This window comes from Oncorhynchus nerka, linkage group LG18, assembly GCF_034236695.1.
Source record: "Oncorhynchus nerka isolate Pitt River linkage group LG18, Oner_Uvic_2.0, whole genome shotgun sequence".
Taxonomy (NCBI): Eukaryota; Metazoa; Chordata; class Actinopteri; order Salmoniformes; family Salmonidae; genus Oncorhynchus; species Oncorhynchus nerka.
Window position 1 is genome coordinate 41387535 of NC_088413.1, and position 20323 is coordinate 41407857.

The window sequence follows — 20323 nt, forward strand, 5'->3', positions numbered from 1 at the left end:
GAGTTCATAGGATTTGTTTTCCAAGTACACAATAATACACTACATGGCCAAAATTGTGTGGCTCATCAAACATCTCATTCCAAAATAATGGGCATTAATATAACAGCCTCTACTCTTCTGGGAAGAATATACACTATATGTTGAAACTTTGCTGGGGGACTTGCTTCCATTCAGCCACAAGAGCATTAATGTGGTCGGGCAATGATTTTGGGCGAACAGGCCTGGATTGCAGTCGGCGTTCCAAGTCACCCCAAAGGTTTTCGATGGGGTTGAGGTCAGGGCTCTGAGCAGGCCAGCCAAGTTCTTCCACACAGATTTCAACAAACCATTTCTGTATGGACCTCTCTTTGTGCAAGGGGGTATTGTCATGTTGAAACAGGAAATGGCCTTCCCCAAACTATTACCACAAAGTTGGAAGCACAGAATCATCTAGAATGTCATTGTATGCTGTAGCATTAAGATTTCCCTTCACTGGAACTAAGGGGCTTAGCCCGAACCATGATAAACAGCCCCAGATCATTAATCCTCCTCCTCCAAACTTTACATTTGGCACTATGCATTGGGGAAGGTAGCGTTCTCCTGGCATCTGCCAAACCCAGATTCGTCCATCGGACTGCCAGATGTTGGAAGGGTGATTCAACTCCAATGGCGGTGAGCTTTACAAAAGCAGCACCAGGGCATCTCTAGCAGTGCAGAAATGAGACAAACTAACTTGTTGGAAAGGTGGCATCCTATGACAGTGCCACGTTGAAAGTCACGGAGCTCTTCAGTACGGGCCATTCTACTGACAATGTTTGTCTATGGAGATTGCATGTCTCAGTGGCTGAAATTTGAAGGGGTGTCCACAGACTACACAGCCAAAAGTATCTATATAGCTACATACTTCCTACATCGTTTGTGGCAGCAGATGAATTCCGACTCAGACATCCATCCATGTGAAATTGCAGCTTTATAAAACTGTACAATAAATTGTAACTACACAGCTATTTATCCCATACAAGTATGGCGGTTGGTTGGTTGAGAAACCTTTTGGCCTCTCCTGGTTGCAGTTTGTGTACAGTATTTTTTCAGTTGCAATTGATCTGTTAGGTAAGAAAAGGGAGTATGGGGAACACAGGAAAACAAAATCATGGATCTCATCAAATAAATATGGTTATTGCTATCTGGAATCATTGGGACATCCCTACCCTAAACCCTACCATTTTAAAATGTCAACTTCAAATGGGGTAGGGATGTCCCAAGGATCACAGATTTCAAGGAGCAAATAAATATAGTCTTTCACACTCCAGAGGAAAAACAAACATTTACCACACTCAGCTCAACTGATGAATATTTCTGATAATGAGAAACTTCATGAATTTGTGGTCAATCAAGATAGGTTGCAATAGACCGTAGATCGAATACATGGTTATTTCAAGTCTGTAAACATTAAAAGTTCATGCATCCTCCTAAGTGCAAGAGAACAACAAGAACCTTAAATATGTTGTGACCTGACTGAATGGCTTCTAGTGGATGTAAATATACTGGAAACCCATCCATAGAAATCACCCTCAACAGATAATCTTCCAAAAACTGGATCTATCAGATTCTGAGATGCACACATTTAATAGATCACCAGAAATGTTTATTTTCATGTTTGAATATTGGGCAATATATACAACCATTGTTTTGGAGAAAAATGTGTCGTCTTAAAATGCACCATTCTATTCTTCTTAAATTATATGAAAAGTATTCATATGGAATATATTGAAATTAAAATAATATTTTTCAAATATATAAATCTATTAGAAAATCATTAACTGGCAATGAAAACAAATCCGATAGTGAAGCAAGTCTGTATATTACTGGGAAATGACACAGTTAACGTTCCCATATTTTGGTCCCTCAGAGAAATGAACAAGAAAAAATACAAACAAAACAAGTGGTTCAAGGTGCGAAACAGTGCAAAACCACACAACAGCTCTTTACAATATATGTAGCTCAGTAGTACGAGAAATAACACACCCGGTCAAAAGAAAATCTACTTTTTCTGGGTCTTCTGCACACAGGTACATGATGTAATGTGGCAAGTTACAAGGTTAGGGAGTGACAAGCATGGAGAAGCTGTTCCACCATGTTCCAAACAGCATGGTCTATAGTTATCACATCCAGACTGTTGGGAGTTTGGACAGACAAGACAACAGTGTATAATTAAACTCTTTGGTGTCAGAAAATAAAATGGCTGCTGACCTGTCTCTTTGAGTCCCAAATGGCAACCCTTTTCCCTATGTAGTGCACTACTTTTGAATATGGTGCCATTTGGGACAGATCCTGTGTCATTTTCCCCGCACCAACACTATCAGATTTGTCTCGTTGTCTTGTCGCACTACTCATTTATTTACAGCTTTTGGCGGGGGTGAAAACAATCTGTAGTCTCTTATTTGGAATCAAGAACACAAAATAAACGCGTCTATCTCAACTCAAATGGCAGCATCTCCTTGCACGCTGAAAAATATATACTGTAAGTATAAATATGTGCCCATACACATATCTGAATATATGTACGTTCACAAACACACAGATATACACATACATAGGTAGAGGTTAACATATACGCGTCATGATAAGCAGAGGCGGAAGAGAATTGTCTGTAAAATAGCGGTCGATTCAGAGAATAATGACCAAAGAATGTTTTACCGCACCATCAAGTGACACCTGGTCACATCTTCTACTGACGCTACGAATGCAAAGACAGCTAGCTTATATCTGTATCCTTGTGATGGAACAGACATGCTTTCTTTTCTAAACATTAAAAACGATTTAAAATGAATAAGCCATGAGTGGTATGAATCAAATTGTCCGATTAGAATCAGTATCGCAAATGATTGTGAGAAGACTCCAACCTGTATGCAGTACCGCAATATTACCACATTGTGTAGTATGTTGAGGAAGAGTTGTAAGGCCTTTCGGTATCCCCTAGGTACAGATTTAGGATTAGCTAGAATCCCCTCCCACAATCCTATCCCCTAACCATTAGTGAGGAAAACGCTAAACTGACCCAAGATCAGCATCTAGGGGGCAACTTCACCCTATTCCGTTGTACATAACTCTCAACTCTTATCTCTCAGCCAATCAAGAGCCCAGAGCAAAAATACAAAGCTGGCACTGACGTCATTCTAAGGCCATACCTCTTTAGTACGATATAACTGCAAAGTGTTTTCAACATACTAATCCTTCACGTTTTGGTCATATTAATGTAGACTTCATTTTGTCTAGTAGGTTCAGTAAGAGCCTGTAATATTTTCACTCAGCACACGCAACAGCTGATAACTCACTCTCCATAACCAGTTCAACTTTTACCTTTCAGTAAACAAACATGGGAACTGTATAGTATGACTTCCTGCTTCAAAACAAATCTGATAGGAAAACAAACCCTGATAATAAGTATAACCAGGCCTACTATAAGTAGGAGAAAATATAGGTTATATTGATGGTGTGATAAGGACCTATCAATAAACTCATGGTTAATTAAGTGAGTGGATGGACTCCTGAAAAACATAAACTGTCTCAAATAATGACTCACATGAAAGACGACATAAATCATTAGGAAAAAAAGGAATGACGAGACGAAACACAGAGGGGGTGAATCAATCACTGATTCATCCTTTCATCAACATTGCTTTAGATATTGAGACTTCAAGAGCAGAGAGCTGGTGCCACTGACTGTGGTTTCCATGGAGCTTCCTCCACACACAGGGGACTCCCCTTAGAGGTCCATTGCGATTGGTTGACACTGAAGAGCAGGCATCACCTCACCTGGACACTGCACAGGTAATCACAGGCAACCTAACAGTGCTTATTTTGAGTAGAATTGTCTTACCTCGTGGACAACAAAGCAGCTGAGAACATGACTGATAAAACACAGGAGCAGCACCCATACATTTAGGCTCCCCTGTGGTGTGTTAAGGAAATGAACATAATCTCTTTCAGATGACATAGAAACATCCAGAATAACTTTCCTCCTCTGTTCCTTCTAAGTCTGTCTGTCTGTTAGTCTACTCCTCTTCATTGGTAACCAGGTGACTGGGGTAATGCAGAGTGTTTTATTGTGCTGCTAGGAGGAAGGCATCAGTCTGTTAGATAACACTTCCTCCTGCAGATAGATGAAGAAGAAGAGGTGTGAGCAGAGAACTGAGGCCCACTGTCTCCTCTCGCTGCAATCAAAGCTGATACCACTTCTTATCTTTGTACTTCAGCATCATCTGAGAGAGAAAAAGAAGGAAGAGGATGAGAGTACGAGACTCATAAAATAAAAGGTTAAATATATATATATATATTGACAACACTGTCACAGAAGGCAGGCGTCTCATCAAACCTGGGTTCGGGTAGTATTCATTTTCTTTCAAATACTTTAGCTGAGCTTCATTGTTTCTCGAAAGTGAAAACCCTGTCCATCGTGCACTCCAGGCAGAATCAATCAAAAGCTCAAATTATTTGAAAGATAACAAATACTAGTTGACACCAGGTTTGCACCTCACAGATGACCAGGTGGATATTCCCTACATCATGAGCGTGTTTAGAGAAGGAGTCAGCGCTGGCCATCATAGCTGCGGTTCTGTCCTCCAGCTCGCCCAGTTTCTGCCCCCTCTCGTCCAGGGCTATCCGGGCACGGGCCAGGTCTCCCACCACTCCCGAGGCTGCCCCCTTCATGCCCTCCATGCCCTGGGGCCCAGGAATGTGCTGCGCCAGGCTACGAGACGCCTTTCCCGCCGCCGTCTCACCAACTGTCGAGGAGAAAAGGAGAGAACCAGTGTGCCAACAAAACAGGCTTCATCATTGCAATGCCATTAGCTCTACATCCAATAAGAATGTGCCATTAATAAACACATGCCAAACATATTGTACGGCATAATCTATGTCCAAATCAATCCGATGTGCCCTCAAAATGCTCTAGAATGTCAGTCACAGTTAAATGAGAAGCCAGTTTTATATTGACGGTGAGGTGTACTGTGGGGATGATACTCACACAGGTCTTCTCTATCCAGGGACTGAGCCCCTCCCCCAAACAGGCCCTTGAAGAAACCTCTGTTAGGAGCCTCAGGTGTCTCTATCGGTGTAAACAACTCTCCCATCATTTCCTAGAGAAGATGCCGATGTAACAGTACGTGTCAAAGAGAACTAAATTATTTATCATACCCACAAACACAAAACGTGATATCTCTCCGTCACACACACACACACACACACCTGTAGATTGTCGCAGGTCTCCTGGCTGTATGTGATTCTCTGTATCTCGGTGGGGGAGGTGAGGTACATGGCCTGGCCCAGGTTGGAGAAGCAGAAGGTCCGGGCTATCCTCATGTCTGTCAGGGGAAGGTAGTTCACATCCAGGAGTGGTCTGAGACTGGGTAGACTGGAAGGAAGAGAAGGAGCGAGAAAGACAGGGAGAGAGGCAAAGATTGAACAAGAGACACAAACAGTATGAATGCACTGAAGTAGGCATTGTAGTACACAACATCTGCCACAATCAGTCATAGACAGCACCAGAGGTCTGTGTTACAGTAAGAGTACCTCAGAGTACATACAGTGCCACAGACTGGGCCTTTAAGAGTACCTCAGAGCCATGATGTGTCCATTAGCACAGAAGCAGGTGAGGCAGAGTCCAGCAGCCATCTGCACCACGTCAGCTCTCAGCACAAAGGAGCTCTCTGTGATGTTGTGTTTGAAGAAGCAGGACTGGGAGGGTAGGCCCACCACTTTGGCCTGTTTCTCTGAACACACCACAGCATACTGGCTGTCCTGACCCTCCTGGGTGGGGGGTGGAGAGGCCAGCCTGCGCCGCCTCGCCTTCTCCTTCTCCTCCTCGTCCTGAGGGTTGGGCTCCGACCACGGCTCGTAGGAAGGGGGGAGGACCGCCCCAAGGGAGTCAAGGAAAGCCATGGTCAGGATACCTCCTTTAAGTCTGACCAGAGTACCTGGGATAGAGAGGCAAGTTATATATTTCCATTCCTAATGCATTACAAGCACATTTCTAATGCTTTATGAGCTATGCTGCACCATAGTCTGATCAGAGTACCTGGAAAACAGAAACAGGTTAGACCTCTGAGGAATTTTCTCACTCCCTCCTTCTCTAATGCAAACAAACAAATGCAAAACATATATTACAGTATATTCGGAAAGTACGGTATTCAGACCCCTTGACTTTTTACACATTTTGTTACGTTACAGCCTTATTCTAAAATGTATTACATTTTCCCCCGCTCAATCTACACACAATACCCCATAATGACAACGCAAAAACGGGTTTTTATAAATTAATTTTAAAAAACTTAACACATTTAAATAAGTATTCAGACCCTTTACTCAGTACTTTGTTGAAGCACCGTTGGGAGCGATTACAGCCTCGAGTCTTCTTGGGTATGACGCTACAAGCTTGGCACACCTCTATTTGGGGAGTTTCCCCCATTTTTCCCTGCAGGTTCTCTCAAGCTCTGTCAGGTTGGATGGGGAGATTTACTGCACAGCTATTTTCAGGTCTCTCCAGAGATGTTCGGTCGGGTTCAAGTCCGGGTTCTGGCTGGGCCACTCGAGGACATTCAGAGACTTGTCCTGAAGCCACTACTGCATTGTCTTGGCTGTGTGCTGTTGGAAAGTTAACCGTCGCCCCAGTCTGAGATCCTGAACGCTCTGGAGGAGGTTTTCATCAAGGATCTCTCGGCACTTTGCTCCGTTCAACTTTCCCTCGATCCTGAGTAGTCTCCCAGTCCCTGCCGCTGAAAAACAGAGAATCTTGTTTCTCATGGTCTGAGAGTTCTTTAGGTGCCTTTTGTCAAACTCCAATGGGGCTGGCCACTCTACCATAAAGGCCTGATTGGTGGGGTGCTGCATCTCCACAGAGGAATTGGAGCTCTGTCAGAGTGACCATCGGGTTCTTGGTCACCTTCCTGACCAAGGCCCTTCTCCCTCGATTGCTCAGTTTGGCCGGGCGGCCAGCTCTAGGAAGAGTCTTGGTGATTCCAAACTTCTTCCATTTAATAATTACGGAGGCCACTGTGTTCTTGGGGACCTTCAATGCTGCAGACATTTTTTGGTACCCTTCCCCAGATCTGTAACTCGACACAATCCTGTCTCGGAGCTCGACGAACAATTCCTTCGTCCAAATATGGGACCTTATAGACAGGTGTGTGCCTTTCCAAATCATGTCCAATCAATTGAATTTACCATAGGTGGACTCCAATCAAAGTTGTAGAAACATCTCAAGGATGATCAATGGAAACAGGATGCACCTGAGCTCAGTTTCTAGTCTCATAGCAAGGAGTATGAATATTTACGTAAATGAAGGTATGTTTTTATTTTAATACATTTGCAAACCTTTCTAAAAACCTTTTTTCGCTTTGTCATTATGGTTATTGTGTGTAGATTGATGAGGAAAATGTTTTATTTAATCCATTTTAGAATAAGGCCGTAATGTAACAAAATGTGCAAGAAGGGGTCTGAATACTTTCCGAATGCACTGTATATATTTGTGTTAATATATATAGTTTGCTGACAATCTGCAGTAACCTTGTACACCACTAGTTGTCCCCAAACCACAGTACGGGAACCACTGCTTTAACGCAAAGAAACATTTGTGGCTGCAAGCTATTCCTTCCGGTTACATCCAGATTCGGCCACCACAATGACGGTGGTGGTAATGCTTCTGCCACAGAGATGGTTCAGTAAACCGGCTCGTGTGACTAATTAACCTTCTCTGAGACCTGAAAAGTTGGACTGGCGTCCTGAGTAGCATTCATTGTCTTGTCATTCAAACTTACCATGGCTGCCATATGGGCCACGGTCAAAAGTAGTGCACTACATGGAATAGGGTGCAAACACACTGACCACAAGATGATACTCTGACAGGTTGCTGAAGCCTCAGGTCCCCTGTGGGTGGCAGGCTTAGGGCCAGAACCAGAACAGTGCCCTGGGTAGTGCCCACCCACAGGCTGGGACTGCCACTGCTGTCTGTCTTCCTGGGGAAACTCTCACTGAAGTGGAAGGAGGAGATGGCCTCGCGGGACTCCAGCTCTATACTGGTCACACTGGAGCTCCTCGAGCGGCTGAACAAACTGTCCTTGGAATCTGGATGATGGCCCACAGAGGACAAATAGAGAGAAAGGGAAAGTGAGGGATAATATGAAAGTGGATACTTTGATTTAGTAGGAATAGGAAAAGGAAAATAGGAGTGGTTATTAACCCAGGGACACAGAGGTACAGCCAAGCTAGAGAGAATGAGAAAAAAACATCACATTTCTTCACAATGCACACAAGGAGCAGCACATGAAACACCCACCCAACGACAGTAGCACAAAATAAAGGACATTTCAGAGAAACCACATGGCCTTTCATCATCGAGAGATTACCGGAGATCTTGTTAATTGTGTTTTCCAAAACGACATTTTTTTTTTTTTTTTGACAAATAAGTTCAGTGCCTAATTGACCTACAGTAACACCCTGGCCATTTGCCTAAAGAAAACCTATTCTCAATGTGGAACGTCACCCCCCCAAAAACTACCTTATGCACTACCACACTTGAGGAGTCAAGGGGATTACTTTACTACAATATGAGTGGCAGTTTGAATAGCATGGGGAAAACATAGATGACTCATCTTTGTGTCTGTACTATCTTTGTACTCATCTTTGTGTCTGATGGTGCCTGTGAGAGCAGGGTCAGCCCCCATTGAGGCAATCTCCATCTCAAAGTAGTCCATTTTCTTCTACTACTTCTAGGAGTTGGTAAACAAACTGTCTGTCTGGCTGGCTGACAGGTGGCATACGGTGCCACCTGGAGTGTGTTGTTCAAACAGACATGAAGCCAAGGTTGGTGATTTACTGCCACGTGCTGGTTATAGAATGTTTGCTCAAGAGTAGAATGGCTCATCCATTCTGGTGACCTGGATGGAATTATGTGATCCTTCCTTAACCCGTAGGAAGTCTCACCCAGTTGACTGCTTCAAAATGGTGAAAGCCCTCAATGGCAATGTCCATGCAAAAACAGGTTATTTCCAAGTAGTGATCACTATCCATCTCTGTGTCAAACACATTGCTGCATTCAACACACGTGTTTCAGAGAAGTAAATAAGAAAAGAAGGATTTTCAACACAATGCAGACAGTAACCGAAGAACGTCCTCAAAAACAAAACAAGGGAACCAACAAGTCAGTCAGTGAGAGAGTTAGTATTAAAGTTCAAAGTTCAGAACCAGCTAACAGTAGGCCTTAGCAGATGAGGTGGGGGTTAGTACCAGTACCAGTTATCCCACTGCAGCCCAAGTCAATGGCACCCTATTCCCTATACAGTGCACTACGTTTGACCTGAGCCCTATGTGGGCCCTGGTCAAAAGTAGTGCACTATATAGGGAATAGGGTGCCATTTCAGACACAGACCACATGCCTGGTCCACTCACTGAGGTAAGGGACTGAGAGAGTCCTTTGTTGGGAGAGAGACTTCCTGGGCTCCTTGCCCTCCTTCACACAACAAAAGTGCTTCTTATACGGGAGAGAGCGCTGGCGTCGCACCCTCTTCTCTGCTCACAGAGAGGACGAGGGCAAACAGAGAGTACGTGTCTCAGTTTACCAGATTACAAGATAACAGCATTTGAATGTTGCACAGTAGTGTCTTTCTTACAGGTCAGGCTAAGCTTAGCCTGGTGGAACAAAGCCTGATCGTGCGATAGCACACGATTCTGTGGTAATGGTAAACGAAGCTATCAACGAAGCTGGATCCACCAGGCTAAGGCTACACTCTCACAAAACAACATTTATGAACATGGAAAACGTAAGTGAAGTTTGGGGTACTTAAGAAGTGGGATTGGAACAGCACCTGAAAAGTAAAAGGGCTACTAGGGAATGTAAACAACACAGAGTTGGAAGGGCTTACCCAGGTCTGTCTTTTGCTCTGTAGGCGAGCAAATTTTCCTTGACATCTTGGCTGCAAGAAAAAAAAAAGTATTAATAAAATAAAACATACCCTCTTTACAACGGAATAAAACATTTTTAACTGGCCATATAAAATGACGCTTGTTTTGTTCACTCTCAGCAAATTTGTCATCCGCCATTCATTGGCAAAAAGCGCGAGAGGAGAATGTAGAATTAGCATTGATCCTCAGAGGCAGCTGGTTATTGAGTGCATTATGCCGAACATCCAGGCTAGGAGGAGAAGTACCCTCTCTTATACAGTCAACGCGAGCCCAGCATTATTACACACACACAGCCTGTAACGTCGAAAGAAAGCAAGAGGTAGACAAGAAAAAGAGATTGAATTCTGGTTATTGTTACAATGGAAGGAAGACTGGAAAGGAGAGAGAGGAAAAATCATTCAAGGGAATAATCGAGTACCAAGGTCCTGTAATATAAATATTTATATATTTTTGTCAAACCAAAACTTACGTTATTCTATTGATGAACATTCCCAATACCTCAAATTAGTTCAAAATTAGTAAGAGATTAATAGTCAGAATTACTATACGTTTGAACCAGTGAAAAATTGCATCGCTTTTAGATTTGAGTGATTCTGTAAAAAGTTTGTGATCTTTATTTGACATTCTATTCTCTTCAGAGAGAACATGTGCTACAATGATTTTACTCTAGTGCAAAAAGCAGAGTAAATTTCATCCTAAGAGAGAAACGTGGAGGCCCCTCTTATCTGTCATGCATTTGACAAAGTGCGGCGGATCACTTCGACAGACAATCAGCCACCTTGTGATTGACAGCAACAACCCACAGATTGAGTGCATGTATCGTCTCCATCATCATCATCATCATCATCATTAGCACGTTGGATTAAGGCACAGCCTTGGTTAGAAGCCCAGTGAAGTCGGTGAGAGAGAAAGCAGTAGAGTTTATAACACAGGGATCATACACTACCAAAGTCATTGGCAACCGTCTTGGAAAACCGTCTGCTTTCGGACTTCACTGCAAATGTGTTTTGAAAAGACAAATGTAAAATCGCATTGCCGGTGGCCAGAACATACGGGAAGAATGAAGCTCAGTAGATGTGGTTGATTCATCAATGTAATACAGTACCCTTCTGTATGAACCTTTCCTGTTTGTGTTCATCGTCTGAATTGGTGGGTGACGTAGAGCCTACTGTATACGGCGACAACAACACTTCAGTGGACATCAACCCTTTCAACACTCCTTAACTGAATCGATACCCAAAAGCAGCTAGTAAATAGATATGTCAAACATGTGTCATTTGTACTTCTTCAAGTAAAAGGTAGATTGTGTTTTGTATTATACAGTAATGGAGAATGACATTTTACCTGACGTTGGTGATTTGTTGCTTTTCTCTTCTAAAGCGTTGTTTCCATTGTTGTTATCACTGAGAGCTGTGGAGAACAGACATGTCTTAGACCAACAGAGCTGTGGAGAACAGACATGTCTTAGACCAACGTGTTGTTATCACTGAGAGCTGTGGAGAACAGACATGTCTTAGACCAACAGAGCTGTGGAGAACATACATGTCTTAGACCAACGTGTTGTTATCACTGAGAGCTGTGGAGAAAAGACATGTCTTAGACCAACGTGTTGTTATCACTGAGAGCTGTGGAGAACAGACATGTCTTAGACCAACAGAGCTGTGGAGAACAGACATGTCTTAGACCAACGTGTTGTTATCACTGAGAGCTGTGGAGAAAAGACATGTCTTAGACCAACGTGTTGTTATCACTGAGAGCTGTGGAGAACAGACATGTCTTAGACCAACGTGTTGTTATCACTGAGAGCTGTGGAGAACAGACATGTCTAAGACCAACGTGTTGTTATCACAGAGAGCTGTGGAGAACAGACATGTTCTCTTAGACCAACGTGTTCTCTACAGTGAAGACTGCTGCTGACCATCAACTAACTTCAAAATGAGCTTAAGATGTTCATAGTTTGGAAAAATCTGAGGCAAGTAACTTTGGTAGGAGCAGCTTTTTAACTGAGCTGATAGATATTAACAAAGACTAAGGCTGTCAGTAATTGCAGTATATCTTCCCCATTCCTCCATGTGACTATCGTATGAAAATCATATTCCCTGTCCAGCTACTTATTCATACACTTTTAAATAAGTGTCAGCTAAAATAAGTTGTCTGAATGCATGAAAACAAATGGTGATTGAAACAGATCGAAGAGAAAAAGAGAGACGGAGAGAAAAAAATGGAGAAGACAACCGAGTATTGTAAACATGAGATGACTTACGGGCGTTAGAAGAACGATAAGTCTGTTTCACAGACTTATAAAAGATAGAAAGGCGGGCCATGCAAGACGTCACAGGTGGAATGTCTGTCTTTACAAGGCCAAAGAGAGAGAGCAACAATAGAGAGAGAGAGAGAGAGAGAGAGAGGGCAACAGAGATAGCAACAGAGAGAGAGAGATAGCAACAGAGAGAGAGAGAGAGAGAGAGAGAGAGAGAGAGAGAGAGAGAGAGAGAGCAACACAGAGAGAGAGAGAGAGCAACAGAGAGAGAGAGAGAGAGAGAGAGCAACAGAGAGAGAGAGAGAGAGAGAGAGAGAGCAACAGAGAGAGAGAGAGAGAGCAACAGAGAGAGAGAGAGAGCAACAGAGAGAGAGAGAGAGCAACAGAGAGAGAGAGAGAGCAACAGAGAGAGAGAGAGAGCAACAGAGAGAGAGAGAGAGAGAGAGAGAGCAACAGAGAGAGAGAGAGAGAGAGAGCAACAGAGAGAGAGAGAGAGAGAGAGAGAGAGAGAGAGAGAGAAACAGAGAGAGAGAAACAGAGAGAGAGAGAGAGAGCAACAGAGGGAGAACAACAGTAAAGAAAGTTAAGACAAAACATTGATAAAAAAATCACAAGAATAGAAAGAATCCAAGGAACTCAGAGGCTAGCAACTAGGTCGTCCACCAATTTGGTGCTCCAAGTGTAACTTGGTCCCAAAACAACGTTTGATTTCACATCATAAAGAGCACATGTTCAATTTCCTAAAAAAACATGTTTTCCTATCAAGAGGTTAAGTAAATAAAATATACTAGAAGTGTCTATTAAGTGCCAAATAAAAAGTAACAGGGTTGACAATTTCATCTCAAATCAGCCATAAATCCCCTTTTTGACAGGGGGAATTGAAGCTTATGTGCAACAGCGAGTGGCAATTCAATGAAAGCTTCCCCAGCAAACTGTAAATGATTAAAATATGTCTAGCCTGTTTATCTATGGGTAACAGGGTTGATGCGTTATGCTCAACCCGCTCAGTATTCCACCACAAAAGAGAACATGGCCAACAAGAGTAGAACCAGCTCACGTGCTTTTACAATGTGATTTGGCCATTAGATGTTCAATGTTTCTTTTGAAGAAAATATTTAACAAGGAATAGTTTCACCATATTAAAACAAGAGTTCACCTCACGTAACAGGGTTGACCTCAAAATGAGGGAGAGACTAATTGCACTAAATAAATAATAATCTTAAGAAATGAATTTGTCGAAGCAACACAATAACTAGGGCTTTACAACGATGATAAAACTTGGAGAAATATGGATGTTAAGTGGGTTAAAATCTTCCTAGAAGTCAGAAGTGCATGGAGGGACATGTCAAAATGCAGAATTTTGCAGATTTATTGAATTCACGATGTGGTCTATATTGAAGGGCACTTCATTAAACATAACAGGCTTTTAAAATGCTATATTGGTGCACAATGTCTACTTAAAATATCAAAGGGACGCAAAAGGCACTCTTTTCGTGGAATGACCCATCTGCATTCCCTAATTAAATTGACTGTTTTCAAACAGTGGCACCATTCATAGATTTGTAAATGGTATTTTTTCTATGAATCCAATCAAGATGTTAGAATAGATTTGTGAATGAAATTGAAAGTTACATCCGACTGTAGTCAATAAATGTGTAATACAGAGTGTTGAATCCAGTGCTGAACCTCTGAAGCCGAACTGAGCAGAAGATGAATGAACGTATATAGAAGAGCACGAGTGGAAGGAGGACAGAGAGACAGAGAGGAGTGAGAGAAAGAAAGAGAGCAAGAGAACATGAGTGGGGGAATGACAGGACTAGGGTTGCAAAGAGAGTGTATATTACTGGAAACTTTATAAGTTCACCAGTAAACTACAATACCAGAATTTTGGTATCTTAAAATGTTAGTATCACAAGACATCTAGTGGCCCTTTTGGATCTTTCAGATTTTTACAACGGTCTGTAATTATCTCTGACCTTCTGTGCGGCCTTATCACACGTAAAATAGTGATACAATTTATTTTAAATAATATTTATTATTCTTTAGGATATGTCGTTTTGACAATATAGTTTTTGCGCTAGTAACTGCGCCAAAACTCCAGTATTTTTCTGTCATAGCTTTATTCATCTTCTTTTTAAATAGGAAACCAAGTTGTTTTCTGCACTTTTATTTCCATGACTGATCACTAGTTTTCTCATGGCTCTCATGGCGGTGTGGAACGGAGATGGTGCGTCTTTTGTAGACCAATAAGAAGGCTGCACCATTAAATGCAATTTTGTGTGTGCACAATAAAACATTTTGTGGGGGAAAAATATTGTGAAACACTAGCATTACACTATTATTGTAGATATTTTAAAAGACAATTACAATGGAAAAATATGACATACAAGCACCTTTAATATTATTACATTGTATTGCATTAGAAGTTTTAAACTTATTCCACGGATCCCTTGGCCAAAATTTGTTGAATCTATTATTGTTAGTAATAAAAAAGAAAATAGAGATGTGTGTGTGTGTATATATATATATATATATATATATATATATATATTTTTTTTATCTCTCCGCAGAACCCTTGCAATACCTCCGTGGCACAGACAGATCCCACTCATGATGAGCATGTTTCTCTGAGTTTCTACTGAGCCACTGAACAGATGGACAGTCCACCAGTGATAACAGAGAGAGATGGCTACTACAGGGGGTGGAGCACTTAGGGTGTGAAGCCAAACTGGCTGCCAAGAGTGTGAGGCCTGCACCTCTAGCCAGCTCAGTGACTGGCTTTAAGGGTCATAGACAGACAAGCCCAAAAGTATTTGAACAGTGACATGTTTTGTTGATTTGATTCTGTACTCCAGCACTTTGGAATTTAAATGATACAATGACTACGAGGTTAAAGTGCAGACTGTAGTTTTAATTTGAGGCTATTTTCATCCATATCGGGTAAACCGTTTAGAAGTTACAGCACTTTTTCTACAAAGCCAGCCCATTTTAGGGAACCAAAAGTATTTGTACAAATTCACTTATGTGTTTTAAAGTAGTCAGAAGTTTAGTATTTGGTCCAATATTCCTAGCATGCAATGACTACATCAAACTTCTGGCTACAAACTAGCATCCACATTAATATAAAAGTGTTACGAAACTAATTATATTCTTATTTACAATAAAAGTGACCCAAATTACACAACAATTAACCATGAATTTCTATTGGGCACCAAATAATAGGAAACACAATCAAAACAAACTGCAAATTACATCCAACAAGTTTGTAGAGTCACAAGCTTGATGTAGTCATTGCGTGCTAGGAATATAGGACCAAATACTAAACTTTTGACTACAGTAAGTTAATACACAAGTAAATTGTCCCAATACTTTTGGTCCTCTAAAATGAAAAGACTATATACAGAAAGTGCTGTAATTTCTAAATGGTTCACCCGATATGGAGGAAAATAACCTCAAATTAAAATATGACAGTCTACAGTCTTTAATGAAGCCCTTTTCATGTAACAAGTAAGTACCTAACTGTGATTGTTTTCAATTAAAATGGTCAAAAACAAACAAAAGGGCAATTTCTCAAGCAGGAATTCTGCTAGGAATGTCTGAAAACTAGCTGTTACTGGCAGAGAGGCTTGGAACTCTTTCTTATTGGTCTATAAAACAAATTTACCTGGTGATGTCACCAGGCAGGCCAAAACTCCATCCCACCAAAACAGGCTGAAAGTTCTTCAAAAAGCTCTTACACTAAAAGGGCATTATCATTTTCACAATATTATTCTAACCTTATAGGAGTGGAAATATATTTAAATCACAGGAAAACCTATTTTGATTACACTGGGCCTTTAACCTCAGCCATTGTGTCATTTCAAAGTGCTGGAGTAGAGAGCCAGAACAACAACAGAAATTGCCACGGTCCAAATCCTTTTGGACCTCACTGAATATACAGTAGTTGTGTTCTCATTCGATCCCCTGGCTTTGACTATCAATACCTTTCAGCCCGGACTACAACTCACTTGACATCACTATACTAATCCCTTTCGTGACACCGTCAGGTGGGGGGCTCTAGGGAACATACTTAAGTTATTATCCCCTGCTGCTGCATGAAAAACTCAAATCGCAAAAGGAAGATATTGCAGTCTTTCTGATTATACTTTCTGTCTGAATATACTCCCATGTCTCATTTCTGGGAACATACAACATGCCTTAGCCTACTCAACATTCAGGGAGCCCCTCACCTCCAGACGACTGTGGTTTCTTGCGAGGCGACCGAGGCCGTCTCTGGTAGGGGTCTGAGGGACTGTACAGCTCTGACGTGCCCATGTTCAGGACGAGGGTCTTCTGAAGGTAGTCCACTACAGCCAGACCATTGCTGTTGCCAAACACCACACTGAGGGGAAAAGAGAATGCGATAATTTAACTGATGTCATCTGCAGTTTTATAAACAACACAAAAAAGGTTTTCAGCCCCTAAGGCCGGGGTGTCAAACTCATTCCATGGAGGGCCTAGTGTCTGCAGGTTGTAGTTTAAAAAAAAATTCAATTAAAACAGACAACCAGGTGTGGGGAGTTTCTTACTAATTAGTGACCTTAATTCATCAATCAAGTAAAAGGGAGGAGCGAAAACCCGCAGACACTCAGCCCTCCATGGAATGAGTTTGACACGTGTGCCCTAAGGCAACCAATAAAGCCTTTGATGCAGTTACAGTATATTCTCTTTGTGTATGATCTCTGCATGAATACAACTGCAGGTGATGTGTCTATTGTACACCTTGACCATCAAGAATGCAGTGGTTCGTGCTGACACAGACAGACAGACAGGCAGAAGTAGACTTACAGTCCGTATGAGGAGTTGACAGCCAGGCTGGTGATCTGCTGAGGCGGCTCCCCACTAACCCAGACCAGCTGAATGACCAGCTCCACCTGGTAACCAGGAGACTGCTTCAGAGGGGAGCTCCGGACCCTGCAGGGAAACAACACAACAGGATTAGGTGACTTGTGGTGTTAAAAGTGCATACTGTAGTGTACCTAGATCCACATCTACACTACCACCTACTGTTCACATGCATTTGTATCTGCATTAATCTTATATAGAAATAGCCTACTTATTATCATCTTATCTTCACGGATGGCACTTTTTGTAATAAAACACTATATTGGAGATTCTACAATTGAAAATGTCAATGCTAAGCAGGAAAAGAACATGAACTGTTTGGTTCGTACTTGAGGCATGGTACATTATCCCGGGGCCCATCATCAGTTGTGGAGGGCTGGGTCTCAGGGGGGTCTCCCTCCTGGGTTGGGCAGGAGGAGTGCACTGGGGTAGATGGGGTGAGAGGATGCTCTCCTGCGGTGTCTGGAGAATCCACATCATCCAGCTCACACTGCATACGCACCTCCAACAGCTGAGAGTCAATAAATGTTACTTTTTTTGTATTTGAGGAATTTAGCAGACACTCTTATCCAGAGCTATTTACAGTCATAATGAGGGCCCTGCATTTTGGAGTATCATATCACATCACCTAGAGTTTAACCATTAAAAATGAGAATTGAACAAAAAATGAAAGCAATTGAGGATGGTGCTGGACCATCTGATATAAAAAAGAAAAGGGGAAAGTTTGATTCAAAAAAAGCTTTATTTAAAAAGGCTTAAGGACAACAAAGTCAAGGTATTGGAGTGGCCAGCACAACGCCCTGACCTCAATCCTATAGAAAATGTGTGGGCAGAACTGAAAAAGCGTGTGCGAGCAAGGAGGCAATAGGAATGGGCCAAAATTCCCCCAACTTATTGTGGGAAGCTTGTGGAAGGCTCCCCGAAACATTTGACCCAAGTTAAACAATTTAAAGGCAATGCTACCAAATATTAAATGAGTGTACGTAAACCTCACACCCACTGGGAATGTGATGAAAGAAATAAAAGCTGAAATAAATCCTTCTCTCTACTATTATTCCGACATTTCACATTCTTACAATAAAGTGGTGATCCCAACTGACCTAAGACAGGGAATTTTTACTATGATTAAATGTCAGGAATTGTGAAAAAACTGAGTGTAAATGTATTTGGCGACGGTGTATGTAAACTTCCGACTTCAACTTTATATTCAAAACGCTGCATTGGTATGATATTGAGAAACTGGTTGCCACAGTTACCTGCACCACCTCAGTGGTTATTTCCTGTTTGCTGAACCTATAGATGATGACGTGGGCAGAGACTCCAGCCACACACAGCATCCTGCTCTCTGGGCACCACGACAAGGTCTGGATGGCGTAGGGATCCTCATCCACTATCTCCGTGCTCGGCTTCTCCTCCTTACCGTCCTTTAGAGCCTTCTCAAACACCTTGGCAGTCTTCAGCTTGTACAGTACTTGGAGCATTACTAGAACAAAGGAAGGGGGATATTGTACTGAACTATTAGCAATGACCTACATACTACACACAAATGTATTCCATTGCTTTACAAAAGGGACAAACCATTGTGGTATTCTGATTTCAACCAATTATATAATCGAAGGAATCAAATGAAACGCCACTCACTTGCAGAAGCATCCCAAAACTTGATTGAGCCATCAGCATGTCTGTTCATTGCAAAGAAGGAAAATGAGAACAGTTTTGTTTGTAAATGGATACCGTAAATACATCATCGAAATCCAGTTTATGTTAGGTAAGTGTTGTGCACATAGACGTATAAAGAATTACTTATAGAGGGGAATTATAGGATCTCTATGGTTGTGTTTGTGTCTCAGCCTTCAGGTGTTCGGTAGGTACTCACCCAGTGACGATGATCTCAGGGTAGCTTAGTGTGCCTTGGGCCCAGTTACCACCACTTATGGGCCATTCCTGGAAATACAAAAAAAGGCATTTACTACACAAATATAACCTTGTGACCACATAGATACAGTCAATATAAAACAATATAAAATAATTATGTAAGCCCTATTCCAATATTTAAAACAAATTGTAAGCACATAACACATTTCTTAACTTCTTTGGGATAGGGGGCAGTATTTTCATATCCGGATGAAAAGCGTTCCCAGAGTAAAATGCCTGCTACTCAGGCTCAGAAGCTAGGATATGCAAATTATTAGTAGATTTGGATAGAAAACACTCTGAAGTTTCTAAAACTGTTTGAATGATGTCTGAGTATAACAGAACTCATAGAGCAGGTGAAAACCTGAGATAAATACAACCAGGCAGTGGGAAATCTGAGGTTTGTAGTTTTTCAAGTGATTGCCGATCCAATATACAGTGTGAATGGGGTCAGATTGCACTTCCTAATGCTTCCACTAGATGTCAACAGTCTTTATAGAAAGTTGTTTCAGGCTTCTATTGTGAAAGGGGAGAAAATAAGACCACTCACAGTAAGTGGCTCAGCTGAAAGCTATGAGTTGTTTATTGCGCGAGCTCCGTTCCCTTTCCTTTGGAATATTATTGAAGATTTATGATAAAAACATCCAAAAGATTGATTATAAACATCGTTTGACATGTTTCTATGAACTTCAATGGAACTTTTTTAAACTTTTCGTCTGAATTTAGTGCCCGCGCTTTGTGCATTTTGGATTAGTGAACTAAACGCGCAAACAAAAAGGAGGTATCTGGACATAAAGGTGGACTTTATCGAACAAAACAAACATTTATTGTGGAACTGGGATTCCTGGGAGTGCATTCCGATGAAGATCAAAGGTAAGTGAATATTTATAACGCTATTTCTGAGTTTTGTTGACTCCACAACATGGCGGGTATGTGTATAGCTTGTTTTGGTAGCTGAGCGCTGCACTCAGATTATCGCATGGTGTGCTTTCGCCGTAAAGCTTTTTTGAAATCTGACACAGCGGTTGCATTAAGGATAAGTATATCTTTAATCCTATGCACAACACTTGTATCTTTCATCAACGTTTATGATGAGTATTTCTGTAAATTGATATGGCTCTCTGCAAAATCACCAGATGTTTTGGAGGCAAAACATTACTGAACATAAACGCGCCAATGTAAACTGAGATTTTTGGATATAAATATGAACTTTATCGAACAAAACATACATTTATTATGTAACATGAAGTCCTATGAGTGCCATCTGATGAAGATCATCAAAGGTTAGTGATTAATTTTATCTCTATTTCTGCTTTTTGTGACTCCTCT

General features: G+C 41.6%; 1 protein-coding gene across 4 annotated transcripts in view; it reads right to left on the reverse strand.

Annotated features, from left to right (window-relative positions):
* Positions 1 to 1602: 1602 nt before the first annotated feature.
* Positions 1603 to 20323, reverse strand: part of LOC115145921 (syntaxin-binding protein 5-like) — a 42031-nt gene continuing 23310 nt past the window's right edge. Inside the window, exons 13-29 of one of the 4 annotated variants that reach the window (XM_029687572.2) lie at positions 18957 to 19024; positions 18722 to 18762; positions 18337 to 18563; positions 17410 to 17591; positions 17024 to 17149; positions 16426 to 16577; positions 11281 to 11346; positions 11042 to 11104; positions 10883 to 10930; positions 9897 to 9947; positions 9424 to 9543; positions 7861 to 8100; positions 5594 to 5954; positions 5227 to 5392; positions 5006 to 5117; positions 4543 to 4763; positions 1603 to 4241 (exon numbers count right to left, since the gene is read on the reverse strand). In XM_029687572.2, coding sequence (XP_029543432.1) covers positions 4200 to 4241; positions 4543 to 4763; positions 5006 to 5117; positions 5227 to 5392; positions 5594 to 5954; positions 7861 to 8100; positions 9424 to 9543; positions 9897 to 9947; positions 10883 to 10930; positions 11042 to 11104; positions 11281 to 11346; positions 16426 to 16577; positions 17024 to 17149; positions 17410 to 17591; positions 18337 to 18563; positions 18722 to 18762; positions 18957 to 19024 — 2286 coding nt within the window. In that variant the 3' untranslated portion in view covers positions 1603 to 4199. The remainder of the gene's footprint in view (positions 4242 to 4542; positions 4764 to 5005; positions 5118 to 5226; positions 5393 to 5593; positions 5955 to 7860; positions 8101 to 9423; positions 9544 to 9896; positions 9948 to 10882; positions 10931 to 11041; positions 11105 to 11280; positions 11347 to 16425; positions 16578 to 17023; positions 17150 to 17409; positions 17592 to 18336; positions 18564 to 18721; positions 18763 to 18956; positions 19025 to 20323) is intronic. The other 3 variants (XM_029687574.2, XM_029687573.2, XM_029687575.2) reach the window with 3 other exon arrangements.